This window comes from Crotalus tigris, unplaced genomic scaffold (genome assembly GCF_016545835.1).
Source record: "Crotalus tigris isolate CLP2741 ecotype Arizona unplaced genomic scaffold, ASM1654583v1 scf7180000017775.1145084777:2100578, whole genome shotgun sequence".
Classification (NCBI taxonomy): Eukaryota; Metazoa; Chordata; class Lepidosauria; order Squamata; family Viperidae; genus Crotalus; species Crotalus tigris.
The window spans coordinates 1,295,721-1,323,183 of NW_024096626.1; the positions used below are offsets into that span (position 1 = coordinate 1,295,721).

Sequence of the window (27,463 nt, forward strand, 5' to 3'; positions counted from 1 at the left end):
TTATTTATTTCTTAGTTTGAAAGCTAAACACAAGACATTTAAAATAAATGTAATGGCTTGTGAATTTGAAGTATTCTCTTAGAGACACCTGTTTCTGATTCAGTATGATAATGAGTAAATAAATTAATAAGCATCTGCTTTCAGGCTAATATGTCCTTGGATTTTCTGGAATATAAATCCAGCTTTGAGCCATTTTTCATGATGATAGCAACTCCAGCACCGCATTCACCTTGGATAGCTGCTCCACAGTATAAGAAGAATTTTGAGAATGTCAGTGCTCCAAGAAATAATAACTTCAATATCCATGGAAAGGTATAGATTCTGGATCTTTTACAGATACTGTTGTTAGTATTTGCTAGATATTTTTAATAAATCTCTGCTTTAATTTCATGACCTTAGAATATATGTAGCAGCAAATATATGTAATACCAAAACTCTTTTTTTAATTCTTAGGTTTTGTTTACACTGGATATTCTCCCACTAGAATATTACATGTTTTTGTCACTTCATTTCATTTTTTGCCACCTGATACATATGTCTCTCTCCATACTTTGTTCTTTTGACTAATTTATTTTTAATAACTTTGACTACATCCTTTTACCTAGCATTCTGACACAGATTTGTTAATCTGTATCCAAAGCATCTGCAGTGATCTTGGAGCCCAGGAAAATAAAATCTGTCACTACCTCCATTTCTTTCCCATCTATTTGCCAGGAATTGAAAAGGCTGGATGCCATGATTTTAGTTTTCTTAATGTTGAGTTTCAAGCCAACTTTTGCACTCTCCTTCTTCACCTGCATCAAGAGGCTCTTTAGTTCCTCTTCACTTTCTGCCATTAGAGTGGTATCATCTGCACATCTTAGGCTGTTGATATTTCTCCCGACAATCTTAATTCCAACTTTTGATTCATCTAGCCTGCCTTTCTCATGATGTGCTCTGCATATAAATTAAATAGGCAGGGCGACAGTATACAGCCTTGCCGGACTCCTTTCCCAATTTTGAACCAATCAGTGGTTCCATGTTCCAGTTCTTGACCCACATATAGGTTTCTCAAGAGACAAATAAGATGGTCTGGTACTCCCATCTCTTTAAGAACTTGTCACAATTTGTTGTGATCCACACAATCAAAGACTTTAGCATAGTCAATGAAGCAGAAGTAGATGTTTTTCTGGAACTCCCTAGCTTTCTCCATGATCCAGCATATGTTGGCAATTTGATCTCTAGTTCCTCTGCCTCTTCGAAATCCTGCCTGTACTTCTGGTAGTTCTCGATCCACATATTGTTGAAGTCTAGCTTGTAGGATTTTAAGCATAACTTTACTAGCATGTGAAATGAGTGCAATGGTGCGATAGTTTGAACATTCTTTGGCATTGCCTTTCTTTGGAATTGGAATGTAAACTGACCTTTTCCAATCCTGTGGCCACTGTTGAGTTTTCCAAATTTGCTGGCAAATTGAGTGTAGCACTTTTACTGCATCGTCTTTTAAGATTTTGAATAGCTCAGCTGGAATACTGTCACCTCCACTAGCTTTGTTGTTGCTCAGATTTCCTAATGCCCATTTCACTTCACATTCTAGGATGTCTGGCTCGAAGTCAGTGACCACCCCATCATGGTTATCTGGGACGTTAAGCTCATTATTGTATAGTTCTTCTGTGTAATTATGCCACTTCTTCTTAATCTCTTCTGCCTGTTAGGTCCTGCCATTTTGGTCCTTTATCATGCACATCTTTGCATGAAACGTTCCCTTCATATCTCCAATTTTCTTGAAGAGATGGGGACTGCAGCCAAGAAATTAAAAGACACTTGCTCCTGGGGAGGAAAGCTACGGCAAATCTAGATAGCATACTAAAAAGCAGAGACATCACCCTGCCAACAAATGTGTGTATAGTCCAGGCCATGGTTTTCCCAGTTGCAATGTATAGGTGTGAAAGTTGGACCATAAGAAAGGCTGAGCGATAAAGAATTGAGGCCTTTGAACTATGGTGCTGGAGAAGACTCCTGCGAGTCCCTTGGACTGCAAGGCGTTCAAACCGGTCAGTCCTAGAAGAGATCAACCCCGACTGCTCTTTAGAAGGCCCGATCCTGAAGTTGAAACTCAAATACTTTGGCCACCTAATGAGAAGGAAGGACTCACTGGAGAAGGGCATAATGCTGGGAAAGATTGAGGGCAATAGAAGAAGGGGACGACAGAGAATGAGGTAGCTTGATGGAGTCACTGAAGCAGTAGGAGTGAGCTTAAATGGACTCCAGAAGATGGTAGAGGACATGAAGACCTGGAGGAACATTGTCCATGGGGTTCCAATGGGTTGGACACAACTTTGCAGCTAACAACAACAACAAAAATCCAAAGCATGATTCAGCTTTCTCTTTTCTAAGGCAATGTGTAAGGGTAGATGCTTTTAAATTGTTTGTTTTAAAAATCTGACTCTATTGCTGACGTCTTTTGCCTGTTTATTTGAGAATATAGATAATACAGAATATAGATAAACCCAAGGTCATTTTTAGTATATATAAGATTGTAAGAAATGCAGTTATTTAATTAGAATATAAATGTGCATATCTCGTTTGAAGATAAGAAATAAGATTAAGGTATTTATTAACAAGATGATGCAAACTGTCCTGAAATTTATTTTTCAGTTGTGGTTGGATAGATTCCTCTTTTGAATATGCTGATCTGTGTGGACTATGCAATAAAATGGGTTGTATATAGTTAGCAAACAATGACCCACATTTTGTTTTGACAAAATACCAACTCCAGATTAGATTGGTACCTTCTGTTCTGATTCTAGATGAAAATGAAGGCCATATGATGCTCTACTACTTCATGATATAAGCATAATGATATTTCTTAATTTTATATTGGCTAGTGTTTTTTTATTATTTCTCTATTCAAGGTCTTGTGTTTTAGCAATATTTGGTGTTTTGGTTACTTCCTGCCTAGTAAGACTTTGCATCAGTGCTTTTTTTGTTAAAAAAAAAAAGTGCCAGAATTCACACACGTCATACAACCCGCCTTGCCTACCTTATAAGGTTCCATCCAAAAAAGGTGCCGGAACTCCGTTCTGGGCGTTCTATGACAAAAAAAGCCCTGATTTGCACTAAGACAATATTATTTTATTAATGAAAAATAATAAAAAACATTTAGAAATCAAAATGTTTGAGTTTAGGTTTCTTTATAGAAGAAACATTAGTACAACAGCAACTGGCAAAACATAGTGTATCTTTATGGAAAATTCTGGTGCTCAATTTTCCTTTGGTCTTTTGAAGTATGAGGTTATAAATTAAGCAATAGTAACTATTGAAATTGGTCAAATGCCAAAATGTGGCAGCCAGTTTTTTATTTGGGAAAAGCTGCTTGAAATTAATAATTGCGTTAAATAAATAGACTAGTTCTTCTGTACCTAATAAGTGAGAGCAAGCCACACTGAATTCTGTGCCATTTACTTCTGAGTAAATGTATAAAATTTGCACATTATTTTCAACTAGAATTATATAATGTTGATTAAACGTTAAGCACATTTTTCTCATGTTTTTAACAATGTTTTTACAGGATAAACATTGGCTTATCAGACAAGCAAAGACTCCAATGACTAATTCATCAGTACAATTTCTAGATGATGCTTTTAGGAAAAGGTAGGAAACAAATTTTATAGGAATTTGTTTTTGCAAAATCGAAGAAAATCTTGTATGAAAATGCATACTTCAGTTTGTTGCTTTGATATAGAAATTAGCTTTAGAAAGTATAAAACTAATAGTACTAGTAATCTGTCATCCACCCTAACTTTACAAAAGTTCTCCAAATTATTATAATCTCAACATGTCTGTTGAACTAGAGAGCAGCTGCAAGCGGGAAAAATAGAGCCTACAATATATGTACTACTAAAACTCTTGTGTCTTTAATCTTTACCCGGGTAAAATGGTACATCACAGGGCAACAATTTTTGAGCCAAGGTACCTCAAATAAGATAACATATAGAATGTATTCAGAAATTCAGAATACATGACTCCCATGGAATTGATATTTGGCAAATGTTATAAAACATTTTATGACAATTGACCTATTAATTCAACTTGATTGCTGTGAACTAACCTTCTGCAATTTGGTTCCCTTGTAGTTTGGGAAATCCAGAAATTTTAGAAAGTAGTAGGCTGAAATCAGAATAAAGTAACTTGAAATTAGCCAGATATTCAATTCAAGCATTATGCCTAAACTGAAATTCCTGTGTTCTCAAAGTCAGAAATGTAAACTTAACTTATTTACAAATACTGTTTTCAGATTATATCTAATTAATGGATTAACATTTCTAACTGGAGAACCTGGATTATTATTTTTTCAATTATTTCAATGATTTGCTTACTTCCATTGACGGAAGAACTAAATAATGAAATGTGGCAGCACGTGCTAGTGTGTTGCTCTTTAGCAATAAGTAAAAATTTATTGTAATAGTCACATGAGTGCTGTTACAATTAAGCAAATCAGGCAATTTTTTCAAAAAGACCCCCAAGAAATCTTTGCTTGGCTAAGGTGACAGTACTTATTTGACCTAAATAAACCATGACTTTGTAGAATGTGTGAAATCAATGTCTTCTGTGAGATGTAAAATGCTGCTAAAGCTTTTGTATTTTGACCTGAACAATCCTATCTCTATGTAGATGGCGGACACTTCTGTCAGTGGATGATCTAATAGAAAAACTTGTGAAGAAGCTGCAGTTTCAGAGAGAGCTGGATAATACATATATTTTTTACACATCAGACAATGGATTTCATACAGGTAATATATATTTATATATAAATTACTCCTAGAATTAATTAGGAGTTCCAGGTATACATTTGGAAAACTTTAGAAAAAAATGTGATATTTCTGGGGAGAGAAATAATACAGACTCATTGAACATTATTTATTTCAACTTGGATGATCATATATGCTCCTCAGATATTCTCATTTGGAAACTCTAAATTTCAAGCCAACAGATGAGCAACTAATTGAAAATATTTCTTGAAGATCAGATAAAGTAGAATAATAGTTTGCAAATCAACCTCTGAAGAATGAAATATTCTGTTTCAGAATTTCTTGAAAGTTGTGAGTGATAGAATTTCTGCTCTCTATATTTATAGGCCAGTTTTCTTTGCCTATTGACAAACGGCAGCTGTATGAATTTGATATTAAAGTTCCATTGCTTGTTCGAGGTCCAGGAATAAAACCCAACCAGATAAACAAGGTACATTTTCCTTTGAGAACAATGCTGTATGATGTCATAACATTTATAGTATGAATTGTATGTTGAGTATAATTAATAAGAATGCAAGATATTTTGACTAGAAATAGGCTTTATAAGAACAGGTATGTAGTAAAACTGTATGTACATGTGTAGGTAAAGCAATAGAATAGTAATTGTTTCTGAATCTGCTTGGTAAACAGTAGAAATTGCATTTATTTTAATACCTGAGTAGTTTTTTAAAGTTGTTATAAAGCCTCTTATCTAGTCGTTGGAAGCACTTGTTACTCACATGAATGGCTAGATAAGTTTTCTATCTGCAAGCCAAGCCTAAACATTGTAGTATTGCTATAAAAGAACAAAGAAATCTTTGCAGGACTGCAACCCTCTAAAATTATAAAAATTGCTGAATACCACTCTTCCATTAATAAAATTAATAATTTTATTGAGGTTAGGGTTAGATAAGAAATGCACATACTGATGTATATAATATGGAACTAATTTCCTCACCTCCTTTTCATTCTCTCTCTTGCTTCTAGTGTATCTTTTGTGTACATTGGAATGAATCTCCCTTATAAATCCTTATATGTAGTTTTATGATTAAGAATGGGAAAAGGTTAGGCTAATAGTTAGAATTACTACATAACTATTCTGTTTATTATAAAATGGAATGTTCACATTCTGAATCGGTGGCTTTAAGCCTTCATGTGTAACACTATGTTATTCAACAATGGTAGGGCATACTAATAATCCAGAAATCATGCAATATTTGTGGGACGCCAGGAACATTTTCTAAATGGAGATTCTCAAGAGATAACTAAAATTTAGAGAACATTGGAATTCTCACCTGAAATTTAAAAGATGATCAGAAATCACAAATCTCACAAAACTTCTATTTTATCACCTACAATAACCACATGACTTGCTAATGATCCCAGGACAGTATTTTGGGAACCATTGTTTTCTATTATTAAAAACCAAAAAAGTTGTCTATATAATCCCAGGTGGCCAGTTATCAGGTCTAAGTTAAAGTGAAAGTATCTTCTGAGATGGAATTTTAGCTCGTGATTATATAAGTAAATGGCAAATAGAAGCAGGAAATTATGCTTCAGTTTTGTTACTTCTACAGTTTTGGCAATTTCCTAGTTTCAGGGGTTTTTCTGTTTTTGTTTTTTTTAATTTTTATTAATAATACAAAATTAAAAACACATTGGACGTAGATACATCTTCCGACATTTTACAGTAGTATTCGTACTCATATAGACATAAAGTTCTTGAGCTTTGCTCACTATTTATAATATAATATTAACCCTTTTCTCTTATTTCTATATATTTATTTATCTTTTAAATATACATTTGTCTATAATCTATATTTTATTCTAACACTATACATTTGTCTTGGCTACCCTCTTATTGTCTATCCAATCATAAAATTGTTCCCAGATTTTGTAGTACATAGTTTCACTTTTATCCTTGAGTTTCCCATGTAAGTCTATCCATTTCAGCACAATTGCAAATTTTCAGTAATATTTCCTCTTTGGTTGGAGTATCTTTCTCTTTCCATTTTTGAGCGAAGGCTATTCGTGCCGCTGTTACTATATGCAGTAGTAAATAATTTGTATCTTTCTTATATTTTCTTTCTATAATTCCCAATAAAAAAATTCCGGTTTGGCCCCTATATCTATTAGGAAAATTTCTTCCAGCCATTTCTTTAATAAGTTCCAAAATTTTTGTGCCTTTGGGCATTGCCACCACATGTGATAGTAATTCCCAACGGTCTCTCCATACTTCCAGCATATCTAGGATTTCCCCTTGTTCATTCATGCTAATCTTGTGGGAGGGAGGTGCCACCTATAAAACATCTTGTAGAGATTTTCCTTATAGGAGGTTGTTAGAGTAATTTTTAGATTTTTTCCCATAAACTTTGCCAATTATTCAAATCAATATTGTGCCCAAAATATTTATACCAAATTATCATCGTTTCTTTCACCTGTTCCTCAATCATATCTTGCTCTAATAAATATCGATATAGTTTACTTATAGTCTTGCCTTCCCTACTAAATAAGATTTTATCTAATTCTGAAGAGTTTTGCTTTATGCACTTTTTGTCTTTATTAAATTTGGATTGGATTTGAAGATACGCTCACCATTCCAGATCAATTCCTTCTTCCTTTAAGGTATTTCTCGCTTTTAATTCTCCTTTCTCATTCAAAATATCTTTATAGGTGACAGCACCCCCACGTTTTATCAAATTTGGATGTGTGTACATTTCTAATGTTGACACCCAGCTGGGGATTTTCATATAATTATTTCTTTTTATTTTTTTCCAGATATCCAATAATGTTCTCCTAATATAATGCTTCCGGAAGTGTTGCTGGACTAAATGTCTTTCTTCCCACAAAGCAGCATGCCACTCTGTCTGTAGGTCATGACCTTCTAGTGCTAATAATTTTGTATTTTTGAGATGCATCCACTCACTTAGCCAGACCAACGCCACTGCCTGATAATACTTTGTCCAGTCTGGTAGGCCAAATCCTCCTCTTTCTCTAGCGTCTTGTAATAGTTTTAATCTGATTCTCGGTCGTTTCCCTTGCCATATGAATTTTGAAATGAGTCTATCCAAATTTGTAAAAAATCCTTTTTAAGCCGAATTGGTATGCATTGAAACAGAAACAACATTTTCAGAAGAACATTCATTTTAATGGTGGGTATCCTACCCATTAAAGATATCTGTAGTTTCTCCCAATTTCCCAAATCAGACCTAATTTGCACCATTAATTTATCATAATTGTCTTCTTTCAGAGTGATGCATCTCGCTGTCAATTGGATTCCCAAATATCTTATTTTTTTCGTAGTCTGCATATTTAGCCTTCCCTCCAATTCTTTTTTTTGCTCTTCAGTCATATTTTTAACTATCATTTTTGTTTTATCCTTATTTATTTTCAGGCCTGCTACTTCTCCATAGTCTTCCAGCACTTCCATCAGCCTAAGACCAGATTGTACAGGCTCTTCAATAATAAATACAAGGTCGTCCGCAAATGCCTGTACCTTAAAACTTTCTTTTCTTACTTTTAAACCTTTAATTTGTTTGTCTTCTCAAATTGTTCTAAGTAAAACCTCTAATGATAAGATAAAAAGCAGTGGAGATAGCGGACAGCTTTGTCTAGTGCCTTTTTGAATTAAAAAGTTCTTTGTCATTTCCCCATTTATCACCACTCTAGCTTCTTGTCTGGAATAAATTGTTTGGAACATCTTTATAAATTTTTCCCCAAAATCCATATATTTTAATTGTTCTAGTATGAAGTCCCATTTGATGTTGTCAAATGCTTTTTGCGCATCAATGAATATCAACGCCATCTGTTTTTCATTATGAGCTTCATAATATTCTATCGTATCCAAAATAATCCTAATGTTATTCCTTATATGCCGTCCGGGAAGAAAGCCGTTTTGGTCAGTATGAATAAAATTCTCTAAAATTTTCTTTAGTCTATCTGCCATAATTGTCATGAATATTTAGTAGGGATATCAGCCTATAGTTTTTAATATAAGTCAAATCAGAATTTTCTTTGGGAATCAATGTGATTGTTGCTTCTTTCCACGATTCAGGTATCTTGGCTTTATTCAGTACATCATTGTACACCTCTAATAGCAGTGGGCTTAATATTTCCTGATGGTTTTTATAGATTTCTGAAGGTAAATCATCTGGACCTGGTGTTTTGTTACTTTTTTGCTTTTTAATTGCCTCAGATATCTCCCTTGCTGTTATCTCATTATTTAATAATTTTTTCTCCGAGATTCTGGGCAAGTCTGTTTTTTGAAGGTATTGCACCATCTTGCCTTCTTCTACTTTCTCCTTATCCTCATAAAGGTTTTAAAGAACTCATACGCTACCTTCCTCTTTTCCTCATTTTGGTAAATTAACTCTCCTTCTTCATTATATAATTTGCTAATCTGGTTCTTTTCTTTCCGTTTCCTTAGTCTATAAGCCAGCCATCTTCCCAGCTTATTTGCATTTTTAAAAAAATTTTGTTTAATGCTTTTAATTTGTTGTGCCATATTTTCCTTTTCAATGATATTTAGTTCATGTTTAATAATATCTATTTGATGTTTCAGTTCCCGTTGTATGGGTTCTTCCTGCAACTCCCTTTCCAGTTTACTAAGATCTTCCACTTAAGTTTTTTTGCCGTTGTCTTTTTTGTTTGTTGTCTTTGGCCATATATGATATTTCAATACCCCTCATAAAGGCTTTTGCCGTGTCTCACAGATTCTGGTTATTCGTGTCTTCTTTCTTGTTATTTTGAAAAAACAAGCTCATTTGATCATCCATCTTTAATTTAAATTCATTTTGGTTCAAAATTGCTCTTTTTAGGGTCCATCTCCTTATCTTTTTTTGCCCTTTCCATTTAATTTTAATGGGATTATGATCTGCCCACGAATTTATGTCAATATTAACTTTCTCAATTCCCAAATTCACTTCTGTCAATGCCCAAACTATATCAATTCAAGAGCAAGATTGATGTCTACCTGAATAATAAGTATATTGTTTTTTATCTCCATTTCTTTCCCTCCAACAATCCTTTATATTTAATTCTTCCACCATCTCAAAAAATGAATTAAGTAATATCCTTCTAACACCTTTCTTTCGTCTGTTATTTCTATAATCTAGTTTTCTGTTTACAATCGCATTAAAATCCCCAACTATACACAGATTATCACATTCTAAGTCTCTAATCATGTTATACAATTTCTTATAAAATAGTTTTTGACCCTCGTTAGGTGCATATATTCCAACTAACATCATTTTTTTGCCATCCACTGTGGGATTAATTGCACAAATATACCCATAGAAATGCTCCCACAGGGTCCTTGAGATAACAAACGGACTGCTCCAGACACAGGATACATTCATCAGCCATTTGGACAGAGTCTGATAAGAACACCTGTGTAGCCTTGCATCTAGAGAGTGTCTGTTATGCGATACATTGTAACCACCCCTATATACGTCTTTTGATTACGCTGTGTGATGTAAAAACTGTAGTAACAATAAAAGAGGGTGTTGGAGTCAGCTCTGGGCTCCCATCCCGAGATACCTGCGTGCATGTCTCATTCTCCATGGGAGACCACCACATCTGGTGACCCCGACGTGATCCACTGAGGGATACGTCCCTGCCGACCCTTTACTTATCGCCTGGAATAGGCTTGGTGCACCCGACGAAGTTGCTGGCAACTGACTCCTCTTCGTAAGTATGGGGGGTGGAATGTCTCACGCTCAAAAGCAACATGTGGAAGAGCTGAGGCTACTTGGCAGGAAAAAATATCTTACTGATAAGGAACAGAAATTAACCCGTCACCTTTCTAAATCTGAGGCTGTTAAATTGCTTGCTTACGTTTGGGCTAACTGCTTATCCTATCCGGAGTCTGGATCTTTAAAAGTAGATACATGGAGGAAAATCGGCGCCATCCTCCATCAGTCTCCGAGAGCCCCCCCAGAGATTTTGTGCCTTTGGAAAATTGCCTATACCCTGATTCAAACCCATGCTGACTTGCCTCATCAGCCTTTATTAGACCCTCCACCGTACAAAAGTCCGTCTGTTATGTTGGCCACTCCCTTGCCACCTGGAGCCGGTTTTAACCCTCCTTCTGCCCCTGCAAATTCTATGGATCCTGATAAACAACAAACAGCCTCTCCTGTTCCTGCCACGTTGCCGCCTGTCTCCCGGCCCGGAATCATCCATGGCGCTTTTCAAAAGGCTTTGAACAATGGTGATTTGAGCGTTTCTGAACTATCCGAGACAGAGTTGTTCCCTGTTACTTATCAACAGACCGCAGCAGGCATAGTGGTTGATTGGGAAGCACTTCCCCTGGCTATGATTCGAGAATTGAAAAAGGCTACAAAAGATTATGGCATAACCAGTCCCTATACTAGAGGACTGATACACTCAGTTGCTAGCGCATATCGAATGTTGCCTCAAGATTGGAAAGATCTGTTCCGCATGCTTCTTAACGGAACGCAATACGTAGTTTTTGAATCTGAATATAAAAGAGAGGCACAAAACAGAGCTAATCACCCAGGTTCACAATGGACAGCAGAACAACTCTTCGGAGAAGGCAATTTTGCTACCCTTAATGCTCAGGCTCAAACTTTTACTCCCTTTGCATTTCCAATTATTAATACTTGTGTTCTTTCTGTCATGGCTCGTGTTGATGAGTCTGGCACCCCGATTCAATCTTTTTCTGCCATTCGCCAAACTGCAACTGAATCCTATGCAGACTTTGTGAATCGCCTGCAAGTTGCCATTGAGCGTCAAATTTCAAACAGAGATGCAGCAAATGAAATCCTCATAAAATTGACTTATGAACATGCAAATGCGGACTGCCAGTCCATTCTTAAACCACTTGTTTCCAGTCCCATACCACCCTAGCGGACTTTCTTAAAGCCTGCCACATTGTGGGAACCAATACTTTTCAAATGGACACTCTTGCAGCTGCAATCCAAAAGGGGAATCAACCCCAAGGCACTTGCTTCAATTGTGGGAAATCTGGTCATTTTAAAAAGCAATGCAGAGCCCCAGGAGCCGGCGCGGCTCGACCTGCTGCCATCCCCGGAGCCAAGCCCAAAACTGTGTGCCCAAAATGTAAAAAGGGTTTTCATTGGGCTAATCAGTGCCGTTCCTCTCAGTCCAATCGGGGAAACTAAGAGAGGGGTCTGCAGCTAACCCCTCTCCAAAGGCTGCATCCTTTTCAGACCTTACTTCTGCTTCGCAATATTTTTCTGGCATTGATTTAAAATTGGCTTCTGATCTTTCTGTTACTTTTCCTAACCTATTCATGGTTGCTGAAACCCTTTATTCTGGATCCTTGCCTCCAGAAACGGAGGGAATAATTCTTCCCACACCTGTTGCTCGGGAACAAGGAGTGTTTGTGCTTCCAGGTATGATAGATCCCACGTATAGAGACACCCTAAAAGTCCAATTTTATACCAATCTCCCTGTCACAATGAACTGGGGGGATACGGTGGCACGCTTGGTTTTATTACCACGTGCAGCACCATCTATTCCAGAGGCTGCATATGCACCTCACTCTGGGAATTCTTCCTCTGATTTATTGGCACTAACAAAGCAAATTACTCCCCAAAAACTGGTGATGCCTTTTTTAATCAATGGCATTCTCTTCTCTGGTCTTGTAGACTCTGGTGCGGATGTCTCAGTCATAAGAATAGCTGAATGGCCCTCTAACTGGCCCCTCGAATCCTCACCGGCAGTCAGGGGAGTGGGAGGACTTCAACAAGCAAGCTCCAGTAAAAATTGGCTTACTGCACAACAAATCACAAAAGGCATTTCTGCTAAATTTAAACCTGTCATCCTCCCTCTTCACACAAATTTATGGGGCAGAGACTTACTCTCTCAATTTAATGCGAAGTTAACTCTGGAAGACTAATAATGCCTCCTTCACCCATGAAGCTTACGCTCCTATCTGACACCCCCGTGTGGGTGGACCAATGGCCACTCACTTTAGAAAAACAGAAAGCATTGCAGAAACTGGTATATCAGCAAATACAATCTGGCCATTTGGAACCAACTACCAGTCCTTATAACACCCCAGTATTTGTAGTCAAGAAAAAATCAGGCAACTGGAGAATTATTCATGATTTACGCCTCATTAACATAATAATTAAACCCATGGGTCCGCTACAGTGCGGAATGCCCAACCCAAATATGATCCCCAAAGACTATGATTTGGCAATTATTGATTTAAAAGACTGTTTTTTTACCATTCCTTTACACCCTGATGACAAACAACTTTTTTCTTTTTCTTTGCCTCAAACTAACATGTCCCGACCTACTCCTCGCTATCAATGGACTGTTCTTCCCCAAGGCATGCTTAACAGCCCCACCATATGTCAAGCTTTTGTGGACGCTGCCTTGTTGCCTTTTCGCAAATCCTATCCTAACTTTTTGCTTTATCACTATATGGATGACATTCTCCTAGCTGCCCCGGGTCCTCCTGGCACAGTACAAACTGTCCTTCCCCAACTCATTCAGCTTTTAGCTTCTTATGGCTTTATTGTCGCCCCGGAAAAAGTTCAGACCCAATCTCCCTTTTTATATCTGGGACACAAAGTCCTAGCCTCTCATTCTGTTCCAGTACTCCCTGCCATCCACCTTCCTTCTCCTCTCACTTTAGTTGCTTTACAACAAATCTTGGGCACCATAAATTTTGTGCGTCCATTTCTTGCACTCACCACTGCCCAATTGGCACCCTTGTTTTTGGCTTTGCGAGGCCACACTTGCCCCTCCTCTGTTGTTGTTCTTAACCCCACTCAAAAACATTAATTAATAGTGCCCTCTCCACCCGCTGGGTGGACCGGGCCATTCCCAATGAGCCTTTGTCTTTGGCCATATTTAATACTCCCTCTATTCCTACAGCTGCCCTTCTCCAACATCAAAAGGGGAGCGTTTCCATTGTTGAATGGATTCACCTCCCCAATACCCCTCGCAAATCTATCAATCCACTGCCATATATGTTTGCTCTTTTAATTACGAAGGGCCGTTTTCGAGCAAAATGTTTAATTGGATTTGATATTGTTTTTTTATATGTCCCCATGTCTCTTACTATTGAACCTTTATTTGCCTCTTCAGATGTATTGCAACTTTCTCTTGCTGACTGGGCAGGATCTGTTTCCTGTCATATTCCCTCTGACCCTCGCTTCCAACTCCTTAATAATGTTTCAATTTCTCTGCATTCTCCCATTTCCTCCTCTCCCATTCCTAACGCTGTCACCCTGTATGTTGATGGCAGCAAGACTTATGGTTCATGTGTATGGAAGGAGGGTGAACAATGGCACACAAAAATTACTCCTCCTCAAACTTCTGCTCAGCGTGCTGAACTTGCCGCTACAATTCTGGCCTTACAAACTTTTTCTTCTGAACCTTTTAATCTTATTTTAGATAGTCTTTATGTATATAAAGTTCTCAGCTCTTTATCTGACTCATATGTGTCACCCTCATTGGATGACTCTCTCCTCAGTCTATTTCTCACACTCCAATCCCTTCTTCATTCCCGCTTTACTTGTTTTTTTCCTGCTCATATTAGAAGTCACCAACCTTTCCCTGGTATTATCTCCGAAGGCAATGCCAAGGCGGATGCTGCCGCTTCGGCCGCCTCCACTCACCAGGACGTTTCTGTCCTTGTTTTATCTCCCATAACCCCATGGGACAGCCATTCATATTTTCATCAAAATAAGAAGGCTTTAATGAAACAATTTTCTTTAACGGCTACAGAGGCTGCGGCTATCATACAACAATGTCCCACCTGCAGCCTCCAAGCACACTCTGTTCCTCAAGGGGTCAACCCAAGAGGGACGCAGAGCTGTCAACTTTGGCAAATGGATGTTACGCAATATTTGCCATTTGCCCCCTGGAAATATTTGCATGTTTCCATTGACACCTATTCAGGTTTTATTATGGCCATCCCTCAAAGGGGTGAGTCTGCTACACGTGTTATGAATCATTGTATTCGTACCTTTTCTATCCTGGGCAATCCAAAAGAAATTAAAACTGACAACGCTCCTGCTTATACCAGCACCTCCTTTGCCCAGTTTTGCTCTCACTGGTCTATTGTTCATAAATTTGGCATTCCATATAACTCCACTGGTCAAGCGATCGTGGAATGAGCCAATCAGACCGTAAAAAGGGCTCTAGACATGCATGCAAAAAGGAAAGGGGAAAATACCCCCGGCTTGCCTGGGATACAAAACACTCTTAATCTTCTACTTTTTACCTTAAACTTTTTGAATGTTTCTGGCACCCCTGGCTCAACTGCCGCAAGCAGGCATTTTTCTGCTTTTCCCACAGATTCTTCACACCCCCAGGTATACTATCGACATTTGCCTGATCCCACCTGGAAAGGGCCTGCCTCCCTCATTACCTGGGGTCGAGGTTAGCTGCAATAGACGACCATGGCGAGATCATTTGGACTCCAGCTCGTTGTGTTCGTCCTTATATGGCTCAACGTACACCACCTTAGCCAGGCATATGAGGATCAGGGACTGTGGGCCTTTAATGCTTTTGTACGGGATGCCAGGCACACTGCTCTTACACTTAACGTCACAAACTGTTGGATTTGCATGCAAATTCCTGGTGACAGTCGTGGTGGCCTCATTTTCCATGCCATCCCGTTCAATGAAACAGGATGGAAGCAGCTGTGGAACATAACTACAGAGACTTTGAATATGACATATGCTGTGGGCGCTCGTATAATGGAACCTGCCAGATTTTGTTTTTATAGCACAGGACTATTCCGTAGTGCCACTTATTTGGGAAATTATAGTAATTGTCAACAAGTTATTATATGGAATTCAGCAAAGAAATGCAAATCCATCAAAAGCAACCTTACTAAGATAAACAACACTTATCGAAGCAATCAATGGACAAACGTCAGTACCTATATGGCTTGCCTTGACATGGAATCCATAATAACATTTGCTAATGAATCTCGCCAGGGTTATTATGAGTTACCTGATATGTGGCTACTATGTGGCCGTAGAGCCTATCGCCAGGTGCCTAAGGATTGGAAAGGTACCTGTACACTGGGCCTTTTGACCCCTGCTGTATATGCCTTGCCTCATCTCCCTGATGGACGCCTGCGGAACAAACGTGATACTGGCTCCTCGGATCCACCCCTAACATTGGGTGGTAGTTTAGAGACTCAAATCAGCAGAGGAATATTGCCCAATCTAGGAGTTGCCATGAACTATAGGGACCTTCATTTGCTTAACAATTGGACTGTTCATATGTTTAATGAAACAATCAACAACATTAAAATAATTAATCAAGAAATGGGGGAAATAAGGGAAGTAGTTTTGCAAAATCGGTATGCTTTAGATATTATTTTAGCAGCAAAAGGCGGTGTATGTGCCTTAATTCATTCTCATTGTTGTATGTATATACATGATTTTCAACCTAATATTTCTGCTACAGCCAAGAAAATGGAATCTATGCTCCAAAATAATCCCTTACGCAGCGATGGATCAGGCACCGTGGATATTTGGGGTGCCCTTTGATCCTGGCTACCGGATGGATCCTGGCTACAATCTTTGATTTCTATTATAGTAACCATTTTGATATTAATTGTATTGCTATGTTGTTGCATTCAATGTATTCCCTCCCTCCTGCAAATGTGCAAAAATGTTACGCCCTCCACTAGGAAGGACGCCTTAATTAGTGAATCAAGATCCCTTCTGGAACTGGAAGTGAGCAACATTAAAAAAACACAAAAGCAGGAAATGTGGGATTAATTGCACAAATATACCCATAGAAATGCTCCCACAGGGTCCTTGAGATAACAAACTGACTGCTCCAGACACAGGATACATTCATCAGCCATTTGGACAGAGTCTGATAAGAACACCTGCGTAGCCTTGCATCTGGAGAGTGTCTGTTATGCGATACATTGTAACCACCCCTATATACGTCTTTTGATTACGCTGTGTGATGTAAAAACTGTAGTAACAATAAAAGAGGGTGTTGGAGTCAGCTCTGGGCTCCCATCCCGAGATACCTGCATGCGTGTCTCATTCTCCATGGGAGACCACCACAATCCACAGTTCTATTATCAATATTCTGCTCTCTTCATCTTTATATACCTATTTGGCCAAGATACCCTCTTTTACATACATTACAATTCCCCCTTTCTTCTTTGCAATGAAGATATAAACGTATTTCCTAACATTTTAACAAATATTGATGCTGCTGTTTTATGTGTGTCTCTTGCAACACTACTATATCCACATTTGTCTTATACAATTTACTAAAAAAAAAATTTCCTTTTCCCTGGAGAATTTAACCCATTAACATTTAATGATAGAATTGCTAATGCCTCTTGAAAACCTATACTTATACTTAGGGTTTGTTGCCCTCGTTTGTCTAATTTCTTTGTAATCCTTGCATCCACCATCATTGTCTTTTCCAGTGTCCACATTCGCTCTTTCCCTGTTTTCTTTTTCCTTGATTCGGGATTCCCCTCTATTTGGTGACTGTTCTCCTGGTTTTCCTTCTTCCCTTCTTTCTCTTTCCTCCGATTCAGCCTCACTATCAAGATTTTTTCTGTAAAACTCTTCTACTTTATCCACCGTGTCCAATCTCAACCTTCTTTCTCCCCAAAATACCATAATCCCTTCTGGAGTCAACCACCGAAAAATTATGTTTTTCCTTGTTAGTTTTGCTGTAAACATTTGATAGGGTCGCCTTAGGTCTCTTACCCTTTTCGGGACTTATTTGAGCACCACAAGCTGTCTTCCCCGTAGCTCTAGTGCAGTGTTTCTCAACCTTGACAATTTTAAGGCATGTGGACTTCAACTCCCAGAATTTCACAGTCAGCAGTGCTGGCTGTGGAATTCTGGGAGTTGAAGTCCACATGCCTTAAAATTGTCAAGGTTGAGAAACACTGCTCTAGTGGATCTTCTCTAGTACTATGAAGAATCTCATCGTAAGTCGATTTTTTAGCAAATCTAATATGCACTTCTCTAGGTAAATTATGTCTATGTGCATAATTTATGTGAATTCTATAGATCTCATCCATTTCCTTAATCATTTCTTCCTTCCCAGTTCCTAGAGTTCCTGCCAGTAGCTCCGCCATCATCTCCGGAAGATCTTCATTCTTTCCTTCCCGCGCATTCTGAAATTGTAAAAAATGGGAAGCCTTGTCTATTTCCAATTGGGTTATTGTCTGTTCGAGGTCTCTATTAGTTTGAATTAGTCTTTCTTCCATCTCCTCCACTTTCCTTTCTTCCCTTCCCTTCCCATTCTATCTTCCATCTCCTGTAGTTTTTGTTCATTTTTTAAAATTTGTTGCTGAAAGCATTCAAATTTATCATCCATCAATCTCATCTTTTCTTTCATTTCTCCCGTGTTGTTCCTTCTCCTGTCTCTCGTTTCAACTCCTCATGGTTCTTTAACATAACCTCCTGTATTGTTTGTAACATCTGTTGTAGATCCTTAAATGAGTTTGATCTTTCTCTCTCTGTAAAAGTCCTTCCGTAGATCTTTGCCCTGCTGGACTTGGTTCCATTGCTGTAGTTTGGATTCCTTGCCTCTTTCCTGTACCAATTTTTGTCAAATTTGGGATGCTTGTCATTTTTAATACCGCTTTAAATTAACTTCTCCACTACAGTTCCACTACAACCGTTTCATTAAATTTCCTGCATCCAAAATTACTCTTTGAGTTTCCTCAATTTATAAGTCAATTGTTAGCAAGCCATCCAAAATAGGTCTTATTTCTTTTTAAATTTTCTCTTCTTCCTTAAATTGTCACCAGTTATTCCCTCGGCCACTAGGTGTCTCTTACTCCTTATTATCCAAGTCAACAGTCAATCTTACTTCAACATGTCTGCGTTCTCCAATTAGTCAGCACTTTCATTCCCGAACTAAATTATCAGCAATAATAGATTTCCTCTTCCCATTTTCCCTCATGCCACCAGTGAAAATTTAATGCGCTGAAATGGTCTCTTCTTTGCCCCCACTTGCTATTCGCCGCTTTACTACGGAGGAAATTTCCTCCTTCCTCAGGCCTCCTTCTGACTCTTCCCTCTTTGCAATCCCCCGATAAGATCTTCACCCCGGGTTACTCACAGAGGGTTGCTAGGATCATTTTGCCCAGGTCCGTCTCTCATTGTCCAGCTAGTCCACTGCTAATGTTGTCCAACTGCCTGTTGTTCTCTCTTCCCGGCCACCATTATGGGCCGCCTTTCTTTCCCCGCTCGATTTCTCCAAGGCTTTCTGCCATCCACACTCTCAACTGCCGCTGAGAGCTGCACTGCAGGGTGTCTCTTTCTTCCGATTCCCCTCCAAGGAATCTGGGACTCCAAAGAATCCGCCGATCAGATGGAAAAAGCTATGTATTCGACTCTCATAGACGGAGAGCCGTTCTGCACAACTTTTCCTCTTGACAGCTGGCCCCGCCCCCCGCAATTTCCTAGTTTCAGTTTTGTGACATTCTGTAAATCTGTAACATTGTAATTGTTTCAGATGAAAAATCTGTAATATTCTTCTTGCCTTCTAGATGCTTGTGGCGAACATTGATTTAGGTCCTACTATATTAGATATTGCAGGATATGATCTGAATAAAACTCAGATGGATGGAATGTCATTGTTACCATTGTTGGTAAGTGCACAAATAGGTATTTATTTTGGTAATTTTTCTAAAGGTTCTTTAGTGCAACTGTCACTGGATTATAAAAATAAATCTCTTATTTTCACACAAACCTTTCTGTCAGTACTGGTAGGAATGAATTGCTTTGTTTGAAGCAGTATTCTTCAGATGCAGAAAAGATAATTTCTGTTTAAACTGAGCAGGTTATAGATGAGATCTTGTAAAATTAAGATGAGCCCTGTGAGTTTAAGAACCCTGGTCAAGATGGACAAAATGCCTCATCTTCCTGTGTACACTTAAGCAATGTGACATCATCTGTAAATTGTTTTTCACTAGTTGGGTTTTTGATGGTGCTACGTGTTGGAAAAAGGCAACAGCTCATCATGAAATTATTGAGAGGGTCTTCATATTTATTGAGTTTATTTCTATTCTAAGATTGTTCTATTGATTAGAAATAGATTGGTTAAAGAAGCTTAGACAGTCTCTGAGCCTTCAAAAAGCAATAATTCCCACTTTTGTTAATCGCTTTTTTGTTTTAGAGAGGAGAAATAAACAAGACCTGGCGATCAGATGTGTTGGTTGAATACCAAGGAGAAGGACATAACAGCAGTGATCCTACATGTCCTGCTCTTGGGCCTGGTGTTACTGTATGTATTGTTGAAAATGTTGCATTCCCTTTAGAATCCTTCATACTTTAAATTGTAGAGGGAGATGGCTGTATATGGAAATATTTAGTAGTCAAATGTTGGCTGGGCACAGTAAAATTAAATTTGGATGTCATTTTTGGAGGTCTCTGGGACGGACTCAGAGGTATATTCTGTTTCAGTTTTCTATACTATTTGAATGGCACTAAAATTATTCTAACACTTAGCTATTTTTATAGCACTGTTTTCCGGACTGTGTTTGTGAAGATGCATATAACAATACATACGCATGTGTAAGGACGCTGTCGACTAAATGGAATCTGCAGTACTGTGAATTTGACGACCGTGAGGTAATTTTGTCTTTGTTTTTGTAATTCCATGTTAATGGTAGTCCTTCATATATTTATGAAAATATAATACTTCTATAATTAATAATAATTTGAATTAAGCCTTTTAAAACTGTTAAAACAAATGCAGAAAAAAAATCAGGATGTTCCTATAAGATCTCTTATGCATTTACATATGTAATCATCATATGCGTTTTGGAGCTTACTACAAAAAGCAACTACAAAGATTCCTAAGCTTCTTTAAATTTATAATGGCCGTTGATTTTAATACTGTAAAGTAGTAAGACACATTTCTAAAAAATACTATATTTTCTAGAAGTTTTAAAGCTATATTTCTTTAAAAGACAGAAATATAATAACCATTAGCATCCATTGAAAAAGTTTATTCTCTGTGTTTCAAAAATAATGTCAACATTTTGTCCCAAGAAGTTTATAAAATGCAATGATTTGCTTTCACAAGCTGAACCTTAAGATAGACCAGAAAGACATTTTATGAGGAAAGAGCATTGTCATCCTAATTATCTTCTACGAAATAATTCCATATTTATTTCCTATTACACTTTATATCCAATTCCCTCTTACAAAAATTTACTTGCAGCCATGTATCATTCTAATATTTATCATAGATTTAAATGTTAGTAATACATTATATTGCTGTCATATATTTTAAATATCACAGCTATACATTTCCCACAACATAATTTTGAAATCCTGCAATGATTACCAACATTAGCAGTAAACACGTGGCAGAGGACTGTTCTGACTTAACAGCTAGTTTCTTTATAGCTGAGGGAAGACTGAGATTAGCATGTGCATCTACATAGGCAGCTTCCATTATAATATTACTATGGATGTTATCAACAGTGGAGGCAGTATATTTATGGCAATAAGTGGTAAATTTAAGGTTGCAATGAAAAATTAAATGTCAGCTCTTGTTTGAAGAGATACAGTTTCAAACCTCTGCTGAGCATTTTCAGAAGATCTGAAGTTGCTACCATGTGGGTATGAGAACAGCTGTATCAGCCACCCTAATGGTATCCACGTGGCTGCAATCTTACATGAATTCATTGTTTTTGATAAAACTGATGTGTGTTATTTTGGTATCTTAAGTCTGACATATTTATTTACTAGGGCTGCACATGCTTTAAAAATTATTTGAGAAAAATACTTTGAACCTATCTTTTTTTGGTCTTCTGTGTCTTTAATACCTTTGAGTGAATGAATACCTTTTTTATATATAAATATTTTATTGAGTTTTATAAAGGTAATAAAGGGATAGGGCCAAAAAGGATAAGACAAAGGGAAACATACAAAATGGTTAGACCAGGGGAAAGGGGTAACACAAAAGTGGGATTAATCCCACAAAATAACATCGCTTCAGCAAGTCTACCAGTCCAGGCTTACATATTAAATCTTAATAATTACTCTATTATTAAACAACTTTCAATATAATCATGTAAATAACAAATTAGTCAATAGCTCTCATTAATTTCACTACTTAACAATGCTTAGTATTAATTAATTATAATAACTTTAAAATAATAATATATTACATATTAATTATAGTTTACCATATTGCTTAAGATCACAAATATACAAAGAGGAAGAAGAAGAAGAAGAAATAAGAACAAGTTCATACAAATAATCATGGAATATAAATACAAATTATCAATTATCTCTTTAAATTTCATAACCTTTTCTCATTCTAGCGTGTTTCTAACCAATAATAAAAAATTTCCCCATGTTTTAAAATAAATTGTGTCTTCTTTCCTTATATGCAGCTGCTTTAGTAAATTTAATATTTCGGTCCCATAGTTTTTGCCAATCTTCTAAATCTATAGAATAACCAAAATTCTTTGCCCATATTATCATTGTTTCTTTCACTTGTTCTTCTTCCATCTTCCAATTTATCAGGAGTTTATAAAGTTTCTTAATCAGATTTTCATCTGTTTTCAAAAGTATTTTATCTAGTGGTGTCTGTTCTTTGTAGAATCCCATTACTTTTACATCTTTTTCATATCTTGTTTGAATTTGCAAGTATGACCACCATGTTAGATCAATGCCAGTTTGTTGAAGTTCTTGCCTATCTTTAAGTTTTCCTTCTTTATCTAAAATGTCTTTATAGGTCACAAGTTTGTCATAGTTAATTAAATTCGGATACGCAAATGCTTCCATTGTGGAAAGCCACTCAGGTATTTTCATATAATTTTTTTTTTAACTATCTCTCACTCTGAGAGTAATACGTTCCTTATGGCATGGGTTTGGAAATATTTATGTACTTTGTTTTTCTCGTACCAAAGGAAAGCATGCCAACCCAGTTGCAAATCATGTCCTTTTAAGTAAAGAAGTCGTTTATTTCTCAGTGTGATCCATTCTTTAAGCCACAACAAAATAGTGGCTTGGTAATAAAGTCTCCAGTCTGGGAGCCCAAAGCCCCCTCTGTCTTTTGATTCTTGTAGCAGTTTAATTTTGATTCTTGCTTTTTTCCCTTGCCATATAAATCTCATTATTGTTGCATTTATGTCATCGAAAAATTTCTGGCTTAGTTTAACAAGAACTGTCTGAAATAAAAATAACAGTTTAGGTAGAATATTCATCTTAATAGTCGCTATCCTTCCTAGTAATGATAATTGAAAGTTTTTCCACTTCTCCAAATTCATTTTTATTTGATTCAATAATCTTCCATAGTCATCTTCTTTTATTGTTATACATTTTGATGTTAAATAAATACCTAAGTATTTACTGTAACTTTTTTAACTATCTGGAGATTTGTTTTTTCCACAAATTGAGCTTTCTGTTTTTCTGTTAAATTTCTTGTAAGTACTTTAGTCTTTTCCCTATTTATTTTCAACCCAGCCACTTCTCCAAATTCCTCTATTTTCTGCAATAATTTAGTGGCTGTTTCCAAAGGCTCCTCCAAGATAAAAGCCAAATCATCTGCCAAAGCTTGTAATTTATATTTCTGATCTTTTATCTCCAGTCCTTTGATCTCCCCATCTTGTCTAATATTCCTGGCCAACACTTCCAGTGTAAGAATAAATAACAAGGGAGACAGTGGACATCCCTGTCTTGTACCTTTCCTAATCTCAAAATTATCTGTATAGTCTCCATTTATAAGTATATTTGCTGATTGTTTATTGTAGATTGCTTGAATTGCATTTATAAAATTATCACCGAAATCCATCACTTGCAATTGATGAAACATAAATTGCCAGTTAAGATTATCAGAAGCTTTTTGTTCATCCAAAAATATCAATGCCATTTGTTTCCCTGGATGTTTTTCATAGTATTCTAACACATTTAAAATAATTCTTAAGTTATTCTTTATCTGTTTTTTAGGCAGAAAGTCATTTTGATCTGAATGAATAAATTCATTCAAAAAATTTTTCATTCTTTCCTCTATTATTGCTGTAAATATTTTGTAGTCCACATTTAATAGTGATATTGGCCTATAGTTTTTAATTTGTGTGAGATCAGTATCATATTTGGGAATTAGAGAAATGTTAGCTTCTGCCCAGGATTTTGGTATTTTCATCCCCAAAAAAGTTTCATTACAAAGATCTTTCAGTATTGGACTTATTATATCTTGTAAAGCTACATAAAGAGTGAATGAATACTTTTAATGAATAAATTAACATTTAGATGAATTTTAACTTCTAACCAAACCCAAGTCTAGGCTTTCCATTCATGAAGAAAAATCTGGTTGAATTGATGAACAACTTCACTAAGATGTTAGAATTCAGAAGAAACGTCAATCACAACGATTTGTTAGATGAATTAAGTACATATTTCTAATAGCATTGCTTTTGCTTTCATGAAGGTGTTTGTTGAAGTTTACAACTTGACTGCAGACCCACACCAGATAACTAATATTGCAAAAACAATAGATCAAGAAATTTTAGAAAAAATGAATTATCGGCTAATGATGCTACAGTCCTGTGCTGAAGCAACGTGTCGCACACCAGGAGTTTTTGATCCAGGGTAAATATACTCCTTCAGTTATTATATTCAGTATCATCAGTATGCTGCTGATGGTTGCTGTACATATCAACCCCAGGCCAACCAAGTACTGCTGCTAAGTTCATGTTCCAATGCATAGAGGCTATGAAAGTGGGGGAGGACAAGTTGAAATTCAACCCTGATAAGGCAGAATCAATTGGGCTCTTGGTTCTTCTAGTATGAGGGATTTGGCATCTTTAGTTCTGGATGGGATTGGACATCAGTAAACATAACTGGTGTGGGCTTCTGGTTTGTGATCATGGTGCAGGCAGACAAGCGGGGCAATCGCTCTCTCTGCCGTCCGGTTTTCTCCCGCTGGGGGACCCTGAAGAGGATTGGAAGTTGTCCTGGAGGGGCGGCGAGCATGAAGAGGACCCCCAAGTGATCGCAGAAGGAGCCCTTCCATTTGATCCGGGGCAGCTCTTCTAACCGTCAGGGAAAAGATCGGCCATCAACATGGCCCATCACTAAGCTGCTAGGCCAAAATTACTAACTAGCACTTTGAAAGCAACGCAGAGGAATTGGGTGAGATTTTACCTTCTCTATACCCCAAGTAATTTTCCTGTCAAAAGCTTTTTGAAACTCTTCCCCCTCTGAGGAGAGAGGGAAGGGAATTCCCCCCCCCCACCCTCTAAAATGGTGGCATTTAACTACCTGGGGAAACAAAGCATTGAAAAGAACCAACTCAACAACTTAATATAACTGGATTTACACTTCTTTTTGGAATTTGAGGACCCCAAAGTTCCTACTTTTATGGGGATTTGCTATTTTATTTACTTATAAAAAAGAAGAAAAAGAACTTAAATTGGATAAAAAAACCTAGCCTGGGATTTGGAAAATATTTTCAATGCTATCGGAGACATCTTGTGGCAAAGCTTGGTACAGCAATCTATTATTTTTATTATTCTTGACAAGTGACTTACAGCCCAGATGTGACCTTGGTATTATCTAAGAGAGACTATAAGCTGAGAGAGTAGCTGGGCAGTGAAATTGGTTTCTAGGAATTGTGGAGGTGAACTGACTCTTGTTTAATAAATAGCCCCCACTAAAGGACTATTTATAACTATGTCAGAAATGGAGGAGGACAGCAACAAATGTCAGCTAATTATAAACTTATACTTGAAAAAAATTCTGGAAGCCACCGAGATAATTAAATCTAGACTGAAAGACCAAGGTGCCAGCTTAAATCTACAAAGCGAAACCCTGATTGCAACTAAAGAACCTACCAACTAAAAAAACAACAGAAGCGGAAGAAAATAATATCAAGACAGAGGGCGTTAAAGATCAACAAGTACAGCTTACTAAAAACTTAGACAATCAAACAACAACTATAAAATTGGACATGACTTTCTACTTAAACCAGAAGAAACCTGAGGAAGAAGAAGACCAGATCGAATTGAAGACAACTATATTAGAGCAAATATGGGGATATGAGCCACCAGGGCGACAACTTAATGATTATAAATGGGCTAGTTCCTTTAGAAAATTGACAATTAGATGGTCTCCTTTAATTCAAGTAACATGCACAAGAATGAAGAGAGATCTATCTGATGATCTAAAACAGCGGTTCTCAACCTATGGGTCGCGACCCCATTTGGGGTCGATCGACCATTTCACAGGGGTCGCCAAACCCCGCTGTCCGCCATTTTTTTCCCTTTTCTAACTGTTCTACTTCCTTATTTGGCTATATAGAAAGTGCCGTTCCTGCCTCCCTCCTCCTTGCGCATGCGCAGCTTTTTTCTATTTAAAGTTAGGAAGTTTCGATTTCGTAGCACGTGGAGGAAAGCAATACAGAGGACAAGCGAGAGAGAGCAAGCAGCGGAAAGCAAGAGAGAAAACAACTAAAAACAGTAAGTTTCCTCTCTGGCCTGCCACTGAGCTTCCTCTGCTTGGCAGAGGAATATATGTACCGTATTTTCCGGCGTATACGGGTACTCTCTAATTATTTCGGTGGAGTTTAAGTTTGTAGTTCGTTTTGTTAAAGTTAAACAAATGAATCAAAAATCCTTGCTTACTTATTTCTCTAAGCATCAAGGATCGCAAAGCAACATGACCCCCAAATTACTTTTGTGCATCAATTTCTCACTATTTCCCATTGTGCTAAACATGTCCCGAATTTGTAGGTTCCAGGTGAGAAGGATTTTGTCCGTTGCTTGCAGAAAAATGGTGGGACTCCCAGATTTTTTAGCCTGGCTGGCTGCAAAGGAAGCAGCCACTGCTTCTCCATGCAAGCCTTTGCAGAACAAGAGTTCCGTGCAGCAAAATGCAGCAACCAATCGTGCAAGAAACATCCCGCAAGAGAATGGCTTCCCCCTCTTATCCAATAAAGCGGACAAAACGCTTACCGTTTTTCTACTGCATGGCATTCTACACGCACGCAATCTCCCAAACTGAGAAATTGACTGCAAACAAGTTTGCAAGCCAACTTCTCCTAGGGTCGGAAGGGCAAAGGCACGCCAACGTGCCAAGGCAAGGGTTTTTTTTTTTGCATCCTATCGTAGAAATCCCCGCATCTTCCCTGCTTCTCCAGCTTCCCAGCCACTTCTCTCTTTGTTCCGGCCTCTCCCCTCACCGCCTGCTGCGCTCTCCAGACTACTGTTTTGGGCTCGTCTCGCCACCGCCCCATCCCTCACTTCTGAGCGCCACCTCCGCCTCAGGAGCCGACCCTCCCCTGCACCCGCTACCCTGGTCAAGTCCTTTCGCACGCTCCACTCACCACTCGCTTCTCTCCATTTAGCGCTGTTTGCGCTCTGCTCCTCGTAGCCACCGACGCGGCCTCCTCGCCATGTCCCAGCACGGCACTCCTGCTGGCGCACGCGCCGCTCACTGCTCAGCTTTAGGCGCCCTCCATCCCCGAGGCGCACGCCAAATGCACCACAAGGATCGAGTCTCTGGAGCTCGACCTACAGGAGCGCCGCGCTGGGACATGGCGAGGCAGCGGCGGCTACGAGGAGCAGAGCGCAAACAGCGCTGAATGGAGAGAAACACTTCTCTCCATTCAGCGCTGTTTGTGCTCTGCTCCTCGTAGCCGCCGCCTCCTCGCCATGTCCCAGCGCGGCGCTCCTGCTGGTAGGTCGAGCTCGAGAGACTCGATCCTTGTGGTGCGTT

The 27,463-nt window shown here is 38.0% G+C and overlaps 1 protein-coding gene across 6 annotated transcripts in view; it reads left to right on the forward strand.

Annotated features, from left to right (window-relative positions):
• Window positions 1-27,463, forward strand: part of GNS (glucosamine (N-acetyl)-6-sulfatase) — a 51,649-nt gene that overhangs the window by 13,372 nt on the left and 10,814 nt on the right. For 2 of the 6 annotated variants that reach the window (XM_039342184.1, XM_039342187.1), the window contains exons 6-13: window positions 145-312; window positions 3,551-3,633; window positions 4,654-4,772; window positions 5,117-5,220; window positions 19,276-19,377; window positions 19,905-20,012; window positions 20,249-20,359; window positions 24,177-24,337. In XM_039342184.1, the coding sequence (XP_039198118.1) occupies window positions 145-312; window positions 3,551-3,633; window positions 4,654-4,772; window positions 5,117-5,220; window positions 19,276-19,377; window positions 19,905-20,012; window positions 20,249-20,359; window positions 24,177-24,337 (956 nt within the window). Of the gene's footprint in view, window positions 1-144; window positions 313-3,550; window positions 3,634-4,653; window positions 4,773-5,116; window positions 5,221-19,275; window positions 19,378-19,904; window positions 20,013-20,248; window positions 20,360-24,176; window positions 24,342-27,463 lie in introns of those variants that run through there. The other 4 variants (XM_039342189.1, XM_039342190.1, XM_039342188.1 and 1 more) reach the window with 3 other exon arrangements.